The sequence below is a fragment of the Condylura cristata genome, unplaced genomic scaffold (assembly GCF_000260355.1).
Source record: "Condylura cristata isolate star-nosed mole 26May11 unplaced genomic scaffold, ConCri1.0 scaffold00020, whole genome shotgun sequence".
Taxonomy (NCBI): Eukaryota; Metazoa; Chordata; class Mammalia; order Eulipotyphla; family Talpidae; genus Condylura; species Condylura cristata.
In genome coordinates, this window is record NW_004567121.1 from 20,699,747 (window position 1) to 20,712,936 (window position 13,190).

The 13,190-nt window shown below is 40.8% G+C and overlaps 1 protein-coding gene across 1 annotated transcript in view; it reads left to right on the top strand.

Moving 5' to 3' along the window:
- The first annotated feature begins 200 nt into the window (after positions 1 to 200).
- The window catches only part of STRN (striatin, calmodulin binding protein), an 85,845-nt gene continuing 72,855 nt past the window's right edge, over positions 201 to 13,190 (top strand). The window contains exon 1 of the mRNA XM_004686297.2: positions 201 to 522. Within this exon, the coding sequence (XP_004686354.1) occupies positions 289 to 522 (234 nt within the window). The 5' untranslated portion in view covers positions 201 to 288. The remainder of the gene's footprint in view (positions 523 to 13,190) is intronic.

Here is a 13,190-nt window from a genome sequence, read left to right on the forward strand (position 1 = left end):
GGGCCTGGCGGCGCCCAGCCGCTCACAGCTCCTCAGGCCGCCTCCGTCGCGCCCGCAGGCGCCACGCTCCGCGACTACATTTCCCAGTAAGCCCTGGGCCGCCTGCGCGCTGCAGTTGACCCATTTCCCGGCCCGTCCTGGGCTCGGCCGGCCCCCGCGCCCAAGCGGCTGCTCCCTGCTGACTGGGGTGTGGGCGGGGAGCGGCGGAGGGAGGAGGAGGCGCTCCTGGCTGCCGCCGTTGCCTCCGCTGCTGGGCGCCTGGGCAGCTTCCCGGCTTCTGCGACCGCCATGGACGAGCAGGCGGGTCCCGGCGTCTTCTTCAGCAACAACCACCCCGGGGCCGGCGGTGCCAAGGGGCTCGGGCCTTTGGCGGAGGCTGCCGCGGCCGGCGACGGGGTGGCTGCGGCGGGGGCGACTCGAGCCCAGTACAGCCTCCCGGGGATCCTGCACTTCCTGCAGCACGAATGGGCCCGCTTCGAAGTGGAGAGAGCCCAGTGGGAGGTGGAGCGGGCGGAGCTGCAGGTAAAGACCCTCCCGGCCTGGTCCTCTTCATCCCGCCTCTTCGCTCCCTTCCGCCCCGCCCCGGACCCTTCCCCCTCCCCCCGCCGTCCCCTCCTCCTGCCGCAGGCTACTCGTCGTCCTCCTCCACTCAAAGGCCCCAGAGTCGCCGCCGTCCCCTCCTCCTCTGCGCTGGCGGGTCCCACCCAGACCCCTGCCCCCTTCCTCCCCGGCCCCCTTCCTCCCCTCACCCTACCTCTCGCCGATCCCACTTCCTTGACCTGAGTTCCCACACCTGTCCGTGATGCGTTGTTTACCCGCCCGGCTGCTTTTCGTCGGCTGCTTCCCACTCTTAACTCTGTCTCTTCTCAACTCTCTGGCCAGTCCACATTTTAGCTTTTCCCGTCCGATTTTCTAGGGGAGCGGCTGGTAGTATTGAGAGGGGTCGCGCAAATCACCTGCTTGTGAGCCGCGTGCGAGGTGCTGAGACGTTCGCCGCAAATGGCATTGGCAGTTCCCTCCTGTCACTGAAAGACAGGCGTTGGAATAAGACCGCAGAAGTTGTGTCCGTGGGGCCTTGACTTAGCCCACGACGCCTACATTTTGCGAAAGTTTATCAGGAATATCAGCTCCCTAGTTATATATGTAAATATTCTTCCCCACCCTTTTTCTTCCCGCTTTTCTTTGAGGTATTTCAGGTTCGTGGACTCTGACTTGCAGGACCCACATGACCACTATCAGATGATGGTTCAGAGGTGTTTTGCTCTTCTCAGGATCTAAAAATTTCCCGGGGGTTAATTTTATGTTGTGTTCTCTGAGGTTGACTTGTACTTTAAAAGTAACAGAAAGGGACTTGAAATCGGTGACATTTCCTTGCATTATCTTCAAGATAAAGTATATCCAGAGAGAAGGTATTAATGGGTTCTTGGAAGAATGAAAGTGAGGAAGATACTTTACAGGCCTTTCTGAAATGGTGAGTCTATTTCAGGGACCGTTCATAAAACTTCTCAGGCGTACACCAATTTCACAAGGAACTCGAAGAACTGTGATGGTGTCTTTCTGTTTTACAGCTCATCCTGTATGCATATGAAAACTGAGTAATTTTTGGTTGGTGAAAAATTCGAAGTTAAAATGCTACCCAATGTGTCACCTTTTTTGGTAACATCTATTTTCTTTGGCACTTAAAAAAAAGAAAAGGAGAAATCTGTTAAATAGTATCATATGCTGCAACAGGCTGCTGTGGGTAGTGGAAGTGGCTGTGGATATTAGCAGCGAGGGTTATAGTATGGGCTGTGCTTCCTGAAAGCCCTGTGACCTTGAAGAAATCTTTTAACCTTTCTGAATTTAGGTTTCATTGATTCAGCAGGCTTAGAGTGTGCCCCTAGGCTCTGAGATTAACAAAACTGAAAAGTCTTTGAATAGAGTTTTACATTTTAGTCAGGAGGCCAACAGTCAGCAGATGCAGATACATAACATACTGACCCGTAATGGTAACTGTTATGAGAAAAATCTGTGTACAAGAACAGAGTGTGAATAGGCAGCTATTTCACATGGATGGTCAGGGAAGGCTTCTGCGCATAGTTGAATGAAGGGAGGGAGAGAATCATACCTAAGGTCCTTTCTGATTCTTTATTTCTGCAATTTTATGTTTATATTCTTTGGCAACTTTAATCCCTGCTGTTATGTTGATTTAGTATCTAGCCTATTGATATCTGTAATCTTTTTCAGAATGACTGTTTAGTAACAGGAAGACTTGAATGCTTCATTCAAATTTATTAGCAATTCACTTTATTAGCAATGCATTCCACAAATGAGCTTGTAGATTTCACATGTAAAGGAAATGTTAAAGGTAATCTTTAAGGTTTTCAGTTGTGAAGAATGATTTTGTATATAGCTTTTTAAATTTTAATATATTTTTCAGTTTAGAGAATGTTAGATAAATCACACTGATTTTGCCAAAAAGAAGTAAAAAAAGTAACTTTCACCTTTGGGAATTTCCAACCCATCTTACCTTCTGTTCTCAGGGAAGCACCACCTCCCCTTCCTAGCACACTTTCAGCTTAACCTGTAACTGTAGTCCTGTAGTAACTCTTTACATATGCACATGTTCCCATGCATTCATTAATGTTCTTTCCTGGGTTATTTATGGCAAATGTTAATCTTAGGTTTCCCATGGGTGCTCATTGTATTAAGTGTGCTACATTTAAAAAAAAAAAAAAGATGGGCCCTCCCTGGTGGCGCATCCGGTTAAGGCACAGCACTGAGAAGCTAAAGCCACTTCCACATGAGTTCGATCCCCGCCTGGCACCAGAGGAGACCACATGGCGTGGCAGACCTCTCCTGACCCACCCGCTGCTCCCCTCAGCAGTGTACTCTGTTGATCTGCCTGTTCTGCTCCCCACTCTGTCTCTGGTGAAGACTCTCGCCACCCCTGAGCCTCTGGCCTGTACCCCAGCCCTGTATGTACAAATAAATAAAATCTTTAAGAAAAAAAAAATTATTTATACATACAGAACTGGGGTACAGCCAGAGGTGCAGGGCCTGTGAGAGGATTCACCAGAGACAGAGTAGGGAGCAAAACAGGTGGACTAAGTACACTGCTGAGGGGAGCAGCAGGCACTCCAGGAGAGGTCTATTGAGCCATGTGGGCCACTTCCAGGGCTGGGGATTGAACTTATGCTGAAGTGGCTTTAGCTTCTTAGTGCTGCCCTTTAACCTGCTGCGCTACCAGGGAGGGCCCAAGTGCACTACATTTTTATAGTATCTTTTGGGTTTTTTGCCAGGGAGAAACTTTTAAAGTGTGTTATGTTTTCCAAATAAAACAAGCCTTACGTATTTGCCCAAGGAGTTGAGGGTGGTGATGGTGAGAATTTGCAGGAACTTGTGATCTTTGATCCCTTTATGTGCTTATTAGCATTGAATTGAAAATAGATTTTTTTTTCATTATTTCTTCACTTAAACAACATTAAATTTGGACATAAACCATTTCTTCTTTGCCTTTGGAAATTCTCTAGAAAAACAATAGGAAATAAGTAACCCCTGGTGGTACAGGAGTTAAAGATAGTGCCACCAAGCTATCACCAGCCAAGGTGATCCCTAGCCAGGAAGCTGACCCACATGGCAGGGCAGACCTCTCCTGCCTCTTACCCACTGCTTCCCTCAGCAGTATATTTCAGTACATCTGCCTGTTCTGTTCCCTCTCTGTCTCTGGTGAATTCTATCACCCTCTACACCTCTGGCTTACACCCCAGTTCTTGTATGTATAAATCAATACTTAAAAAAAGAAGTGTGTATGAATGATGATGAAATTTGGATTATTTGATGTCCTTTTAATTTTAAATCTCTTCTCAAGTCATTAACACCAAAGTCAACAAAAATACCTTTAAGATTAAGTCTAATTTGTCCCTTCAGGAACCTGTCAGTCCTGCTCTTTCAGGTTGTAGGGCAGAGTTGTGAAAGGCAATCTAAATTCTCATCTATCTGGTCTGTCTTCATCACTTCCTCCCTCTTTCAGATCTTCAGAGTAAAGGAGTTGGCTACAATGTTGTGCCAAAACTTATGTGTCATTCTGTTATAGGATAGCAAATCTGTTACAGGTGTACCCCTGAAGCCCCCAAACCTACCTGCTCTAAGTGGGTTCTGCCATCCCCTGCGTCAAGACAAAACATAAAAAACTTTAGTGAAAAGGGACTTTAATACAGTGAATATACAATACAGAACACAACGAATGTAACTTCTAAATCAAACACCTGAAGTTACCCATCCCCTCGTGGGCAAAAGTCAACCCAAAAGGGGACTGGCCCATAGCAAGTCCTGAAAGCCTGCCACAAGACTAAAGCACCTTCTGGCCGGGACCCATGGAAAAGGGTCAGAAATGGCCAGACAAATCTGAGAGGAAAAGAGCAAAATCAAAATCAATATAAACACTGCCATAGTCACCTCCCTACAGATATCTCACCCACATCTGCCTTAACCAGTCCAGGGTCAGGAGACAAGCTCGGTTTCTTCATCACATGCTTGCTGCTCCATGTGGCTTCCTCAGGTCTCCTTGTTCTCTATCCTGCTTCCTTCTCTTCTCTTCTCATTCCTTCTCTTCTTAGCTCCACCCTCCTTCTGAGTGGGGCAGGGAACCTGAAACTTCCCCTTTTCCCAGGGACCACCCTGTTACAATTCCTCCCCCCACCCTTGCCCATCTTAGTTAATATAAGACTACCTCCTTTACTTTATATATTCAACTTTTCTCTCACCACCACCATTCAGATGAGAATAGGAAATTCATGGGAAAAAATGGCAACTGAACTTTATATTTGTGAAAGGAATTGGAAATGGAATACTAATCTCGACATTAGAATTTTCTGTATGTTAGACATTGTGTTAGATGATCTCAAAGAAACATGCAATCTAGGGCCCACCCTGCTGGTGCAACAGGTTAAAGCCCAGCTCTATGAGGCTATCTGCAGCCACTGCAGCATGAGTTCCGTTCCTAGCCGGAGCGGTGATCCATATGATGTGGCAGACCTCTCCTGACCCGTACAGTGCTCCCTTCAGCAGTGTATTTCAGTGGATCTGCCTGTTCTGCTCCCCATTCTATCTCAGGTGAATCTTCTCATCCCCCAACCTCAGATCTAACCCCAGTTCTTGTAAGCATAAAGAAATTTTTTTTTTTAAAAAAGCATGCAATCTAGTTGGAGTAAGAACAAATAAAATACAGAAGTATCAGAGTGCTTATCATTTTAGGGGTTTAAATTTTCTTAGGCGAGTGTGAGGGAGAAGAACTAGTAATAAATGGGGAGAAACATAGGAAGAAAGAACTTTTTGAGGTAATGAGAACCTAAAGTTCAGTCTTTGAAATTACTGACTTACAGGAAAGCAAGCATGAATATGGAAAATAAAAACTATTGTCCCTAGATTTTGACATGGGTATGTAATAGGGGAATTTCTGGTATTTACCTAGAAATGCTAGAATTGTGAAGAAGGTGATGTGGTTGAATAGCTTGGGGATGTGATAAGGAGGCTATATACTGGAGTTCTTATAAAGGTGGTTTTTGGCCTTATTTTCATTCACCAAGTATGTTCAAGCACCTGTTTCATAGCAGGTCATGTTTAAGTATTGGAGAGACAACATTGATTAAAATATGTCCTGCTTTCATGGAGTTTAAATCTTGGGGGAGGCAGGGAGTAATAAATATATGGGTAAAATGTGAGAAGGTAGTGACTTAGGGGCTATGGAGTGCTTACATAGGGTCCAGAGGGGGAGAAAGTCTTTACTAATAAATTGTCATTTGAGCAGTCTTAAGTAGGTAAAATCTGAGGAAAGACTTATAGTCTGAGGGAACAGTAGGGGGAAGGAAGCAATGTTTGGAATGATTGAGTAATAAATTGGCAGTTGTGGCTAGAGTGGAGGAGGAGAATAGATGTAATGATGTCAGTGTTACCTGCCCATTTTAAACACTTTAGATTTTACTTTAACAAGAAGGGCAGCTGTTGAAATGTTTTGAGCAAAGGAGTGACACTGTCCCTAACAGGAGCCTTTCATAAGAGATCAGAATAGATTTGGAAGGGATGGCAAAGGAAGAAGAATCAGGGAGTCTAGTTCAAAGACTTACTAATTTAGTCTGGAGATAAACTATGGTGATAGTGATGAGATAGGTAAATATTATTTTGTATCTTGGTACATATTCAAAATGTAATGGATTTTGAGTACAATTTTGAAGGTGGAACCTGAAAAATAGGAAGGGAATAGAATGTGAAGTTTGAGAAAAGGAGAATCAAATATGGCTTGAAATTAATTTGAGGATCTTCATAGGACTGTTGAAAAGATTTACGGGGTATTTAAATTAGCACAGTGAGCACTTAAATTGACTATTTTTTGTTATTGTAGCCATTATTTACAAGCAACATTTCTTAGACTTGTACTTAAATCCTTGTTATAAGACTTTCAATTTCATTTTATGCCAAATACATTTTTGCCACAATTCTGAGCCTTCATAACGTTACTTTCCTTGTTTGTTAAGGTGAGGCTAATGAACTTGTGAGAATTAAATGACATATTTTGAAGTACCTAGCTGAAGTCTACTACATAACTTTTATTCATAGTAAATGCTGAGTAAATAAATGGTAGCAAATACATGATGTTAAATTTATACTCTTCTTTATCTCTGTATCCCAGATTAAAGCAAATTCTTCACTCATTACTTCTTTTAAGGCTGGATCATGAATGTGCCACTCTGGAATCATGTAGTCTAATATGGAATCATGTAGTCTAATATTATGACTTTGTTGGTGTGTGTGTGTGTGTGTGTGTGTTTTTTTTTAAAGACTTATTTATTTATTCATATAGAACTGGGGTACAGGCCAGAGATGCGAAGGGTGAGAGGATTCATCAGAGACTGAGCAGGGAGCAGAACAGGCAGATGGACAAAGTACACTGCTGAAGGGAGCAGCGGGCGGGTCAGGAGAAGTCTGCCGCGCAATGTGGATCTCCTCCAGGGCAGGCTGGGATCGAACTCATGCCGAAGTGGTTTAAGCTTCTTAGTGCAGTGCTTTAACCCGCTGCGCCACAAAGGAGGGATGTGCGTGTGTTTTTTAAAGGTTTATTTATTTATGCATACAGAACTGGGGTACAGGCCAAAGGTGCAGGGGGTATGTGTGGGGGGGAGGGGTGAGAGGATCCAAAGTATACTCCTGAGGGGAACAGCAGGCTAGACAGGAGAGGTCCGCTGGGCCATGTGGGTCACCCACCCCCCCAACCAGGGAGCGAACTCTTGTCCAGGCTGCTGCTAGCTTCCTAATAGTGCTGTGCTTTAACAGGTTGCACCTCCAGGGAGGTGATAATTACTAATTACTCTCTAAAAATCATCTTTCACCCTTGAAACTACTTCCTTTAAACTTGGAGCAGGTGAAACCCATATGGTGCAGTATAATTCTGTAAACTGGTTCATTTTTCATTATAGTCATAATTTTGATAATTATAAAATCTTTGTATTTCGGAATGGTTATAGAGGGTTACTCTTTTAAGACATCCCACTCAACTTTAGTTGCTACCTTAGAAAATTTCTGGGAACCTTCTAAAAATATTCATTTCCTAGGCTTTAACACAGACCAATTAAGCTTTTAGGTATTAGGACTCCTGGCATTATTAGTATTTTTATGAATTTCTTAGTAGTGTTACTGCTGTGATTGCACACCAGTGGTCTAGTTACATATGTAGTTTGCTGATTTTAATGCCAGTGTTAATATTCCAGATATAGGATGACTTTTTGTAGAAGTTGAGGTGTATGATTTCTGTTTCTGTTGTTCTTTCTGGTAATAATTAGCCTTTTATTTTTAGGTAGTAGACTACTAATAATTTGAATCATCTTCCTCTGACTGAGAGATACAATGATAGGATTATTTTTGAACTGGAATGAACTTTGGAAATAATCAACTATAGTCTTTTATAGATTAATGTGAGGCCAGAGTGAGGTTAAATGACCAAAACTAAAGTGGAGTTTGTCCTTAGATGTAATTTAAGTCTCCAAATGTGTGTGTATACATATATATGTGTGTGTTTGTGTGTGTGTGTATATATATATATATATATTAACATCATTCATCATTTTTATACAGTTTTTGATTTCTTAGGTATACTTCCCATAAAATTCCCACCACAAGTCACCGGTGATCCGTCACCTATAGTCTTGTTCTCTTCCTGCCACTGTTTTGATCCCTTTTCCTCCTCCTTCTTGCTTCTCTGATTTATAATTTGCCTGCTCGTTTTGTCTCATTTTTCTCCAGATCCCTTGCTGGGTTGCTATATTCTTCCCATAAGTGAAACCATCTAATGCTTTTTTTTTTTATTCTGATTTACTTCATTGGGTTTAATTCCTTACAGATCCATCCATGTTGCTGCAACCAGAATGAGTATTTTTTTTGAATGTTGAGTAGTATTCCACAGTGTCTATATACCACATCTTTATCCAGTCAGCTGTTTTTGGGAATTTGGGGTGTTTCCATATATTAGCTATTGTAAACAGTGCTGTGATAAACATAGGAGAGCAGTTTTCCTTTTGGATTAATGTTTATGTGTTCTTTGGTAGCTTTTTCAAACATATTCCCTTGCTTGATTCTTAACAACCTTCTAAGATAATCACAGTCAAATTAATGCTTGCTTTTTTATTTAAATAACAGACACGTAGATTTTACTGTGTTGTGTTTTCTAGCTTATTGGCTCATTTAAGATTTTCTAATAACTTTTATGTTCTGAAGTTTTAGTGTGCAAATAAATTACTTTATTTGGGACTTTATTAGTTAACTTGAATCTGAATCTTGTAACTACATGCTTTATTCTGGACATTTTATTCTGATTTGTCCTCGGTCCATTACTTTTCTCTTCAATTAAATGTAATCTTTTGGAGCCACCCAGTGAATTTTTAACTGGTTATTGTTGAAGTTAAGTTTGGTTCCTTTTAAAATATGTTGGATTTTTTCTTAATAATTTCCTGAAGAAAACTTAAGGTTAATTTTTTATTCTTTTAACCTAGTAAGCATAGTTATTTTTATTTTATACTTGGTGTCTTTGTAGTTCCTTTATGTGAGATCTTAGAGGTCCCTTTCTGTGGTGTATTGTTTTGCTGATTTTTGTTCATTTAACTTGTTTCTTTATAACGCATAGTTATCTTTGTGAGCTGCTCACTGTCCTTGGAAAAGTGTAAGACTAATCTGAGGTCTCAAAGATTTCTTCTTCATAAAGATTTGCATTTGCTTCTGGTAGGTTTCAGGAGACATAACCACTACAAACCACTTATAAAAGCAAATTCATTGCTTGAGGTTTTGGCTCATGCCAATTTGCTGTGAATATATTTGTGGGCCAATATGTTTCTGCTTCATTGTTGCCTTAAGGGCATAAACTAGTGTTTTAGCCAAATGAGGATATATGCTATCTTAAAGACTCTACTCTGGATGTCCCGGTCTTTAATTTTTGCCCTTAGGATCCTGCAGGGTTGTCTGAAACTAAAGTTCACATTTGTTCTCATTGGCTAGTACCCAGGGGGCAAAAGTGACTTTTGTTCTCTTACCTCACTGGGCTCCCATTTTCCCTTTAGTTTTGGCCAAATAATTTCTTAGTATCTCATTATATTTGCTTTTTAAGGAGATTGAAAAAATATTTACTCCACTTGGGTTTTTTTTTAGCTTTCTTTCAGTGGGACAGTTATTTATGTCAGGACAGCTTTACTGGAAACTGATTCTCTAATTTTTTTTTAAGGTTATGTATTCATACAGAACTGGGATACAGGCCAGAGGTGCGGGGGCTGTGAGAGGATTCACCAGAGGCAGAGTGGGGAGCAGAACAGGCAGATATACTGAAATACACTGCTAAAGGGACCAGGGAGGGCCCTGATTCTCTAATTTCAAATACTGACTAATAAGAATGGCCCCCTTAATTGTCTGTCAAGAAACATCACTGATAACACTTCTTTGTCAAGAGGGGTACCTATTTAACATAAACTTTATTATTGAAATTGACTTTTCTTTGGATTCTAGTGGTAGTGGTAGAACTACAATATTTCTCCTTTTTCTTGGTAATTTAATCAGAATTTAAAACAAACCATTATGCTAATCAGTCTTTGAAAGTCCAAGTAATCTGAACTGGTTTCCTTTGTCGGCATAACAATTATTTCATGTCAGCTGTGCTTCGTGATTTAGAAATATTACCAGTAATATTCAGGTTTTAATTCTGGGCCATTAGAAATAAAATTGACCTCAGTTTCTTGCTTTGGTGGTCAATGTGACCCCCCCCACCCCAATGTATTGATCATCATAATTGTACAGTGGAAAGTGTGAGTCTTAGAGTCAGTGCCATTTTTTTTATTTATAATTTCTCTGAGTTTCATCTTCATTTGTGGATGATAATGTACTCATCAAGCAGAGTAGTTTTAAGATTTTAAAAAGATGAAATATGGAAAATAATGTCACCTGTAATAAACATGTAAGAAGTGGCTTGTTTTTGTTGGTTGGGATTTCTATGGACACAGTGTCTTTGCATTATTTGTTGATGTCAAAATTTATAAGAGAGAAGTTGAGGAAGAGACTAGAAAGAAGAGACAGATGGAGGGGTTGTGGAAGCAAAGATAGGAGGGAAAAAGTGCACACATTAACTTGGTCTTAATTCCGAAAGGATGTGGTCTTCATTTAGAGCTCATAATTGTAGAGTTCTAGGGTTACTGTGATAGGCACCTATATACTCACTCTCTCCTGCTACCTCATATCTCTATTCTCAATTTTCTGTTCCCTTCGTTAGACTGAGAATATTTCATAGCCTTGAGGGACCTTGGAATTTAAGTAGTTTTATGCATTGATTTATCACTTAGGGATAGAGAGATAAAGTAATTTTCTTAGCTTTCTCAGTGAGCTGGTGTAGGATTAGTTTAGAACTCAGGATGCAGTACCTAGGTCAGGGCTTTGTTTTCTAGACCACCGTCTTAGTGTCTCCTCCACCCTGTGTAGCAGCTTATGATCTGAAGCTGCCAAGTAAACATTAGGTGATTTAGTATGTTTTGAATAGCTGTCATAAATAAGGGTAAGCTTTTATCACTTATTTCAGGTTTCTCTTCAAATAGAATAACTTAATGAAGCAATTACATTGTGAGGGACTAGGAATGTCATAAACACTTTGTGTTCCTCAAAAATGTTGAACATGGATGGAATGCTGTAGTTTCTTTGATTTTGTTTTTGTGCAGGGAATACTGAAATAATCCTTTTGAAAAAAATTTGCAAGTTTGTTCTGAAGAAGAGCAATTAAGTTCTCTATATATTTTTCTCTCTATATATTTAAATACAGTTTGTGTGTATTGATCACATCAAATTTTTATATAGTTCCTTGGTTATTAGGCTATTCTGAGCCTATTTGTTACATATGCTCTGTCAACCATGTATTAGCTCTTAGTAAGTTGAGGAAATAAAATAATTTTCACTGGCAGATTTAATGTTCTTTACCCTTTAATAACACAAGTACCTTACCTGGGGCCCTCCCTGGTAGTGCAGCAGGTTAGCTGCAACCACTTAGCAGGAATTCAATCCTAGGCGAGGGAGCTGACCCACATGGTGCAGCAGACTTCTCCTATTTACTTCATCAATCTGTCTGCTCTCTACTTTGTCTCTGGTGAATCCTCTCACCGCACCTGCACCTCTGGTCTATATTCTAGTTCTGTATGCATAAATAAATCTTTATTTTTATTTATTTAAAAAATTTTTATTTATTTATGCATACAGAACTGGGGTACAAGCCAGAGGTGCAGGGGCAGTGAGAGGATCCACCAGAGACAGAGTGGGGAGCCTGACAGGCAGATTGACCAAGTACACTGCTGAGGGGAGCAGTGGGCAGGACAGGAGAGGTCTGCTGCACCATGTGGGTCAGCTTCCCGGCCTAGGATTGAACTCCCACTGAAGCTTATTGGTGCTGTGCTTTAACCCACTGTGCCACCAGGGAGGGCCCAATAAGTCTTTAAATAAAAAAAAAGTACCTTACCTGGACAAGATGATAGAGTATTAGAGAACACTGAAATATTTATTGTAGAGTTAGCTAGAAGCAGTATGCACAAGAAAATGTGAGTAGGTGTTTTGGCGATAAGATGGAAAGAAAATTAAATAGGTCTTGGAATAAAAGTAAACTTTGGGAAATAATTGAATAAGCTTGAATAGAATCAGGATGTTGGGTGTGGCAAATGAATCCTTGGCATTTCTGCACTCTAGAGATGGAAGGGAAGGGCCAAGTGGAGTGTTTCATTACTATACACACAGGTTCCATTAACGTTCACTTACATGTGACAGAAATTGGATCCAGTACCAGCATATCTAGTTAGGAGAAATAAGAACAATGTTAAATTCCACAAGGTGACACCAGTTTCACCTGATGGAAAATTACAGCCCAGTCTGGGACTAAATCTTGTTTTTAGTTTATGCTTCTTAAATGAGAAAACTGAACAGTGTGCAAAGGAGCCTAAATTATAGGTGCAACCAAAACCTGCTTCTGAAGAATGTGGGTTCATATAAAGCCAAAAGAAGAGAACAAGGAGGAGCCTGGGGATCTGGGTCAGCACACTTACGGTACTTGAAAGAGGAGAGTCAAGTCAGTGGGGGAAAGATGGTACAGGTCCCAGTAATTGAACCATTACTTTATCTGTTGTTTTCTCTTTCCTTTCTTTAACCCCTCAAATAACAATAGTTTGATTTATTGAGTAATTACCATTTGCCAGGTATCGTGTTAAACACTTTACATGTACAATCTGTTTTACTTTTTGGAAGACTGTCTGTAGTATATATCAGTAATTGTTGAAGAAAAGAGAAGCTACATAATTTGTCATCATACAAGTTTGAATGGGTCTGGGTTTGGTAAGTAGAAGGAAATATTTAGACATTTTTCTTGTTTTCTCATTTTCTGAGCTCATGTGCATGGCTGGGGTATTTACCTTTCCCTTGTCTGCCTGGTAAATTGCTGATCATCTTTCAAAATTCAGCTTGCTTTCCTTGGGAAATTTCTGACCTCCAGACATAATAAAACTTCATGCTTTCCTAAAACCCTGTATATGTAAGTCAGAAACATTGTTGTCTAGCACAATGTTTAACACATCCAGACTGGCAATTAGGTAGTTAACCCAAAAAGATGAGTAAAAGATGATACTTAAAATAATTTAAGTTAAAAATAAGTACATTCA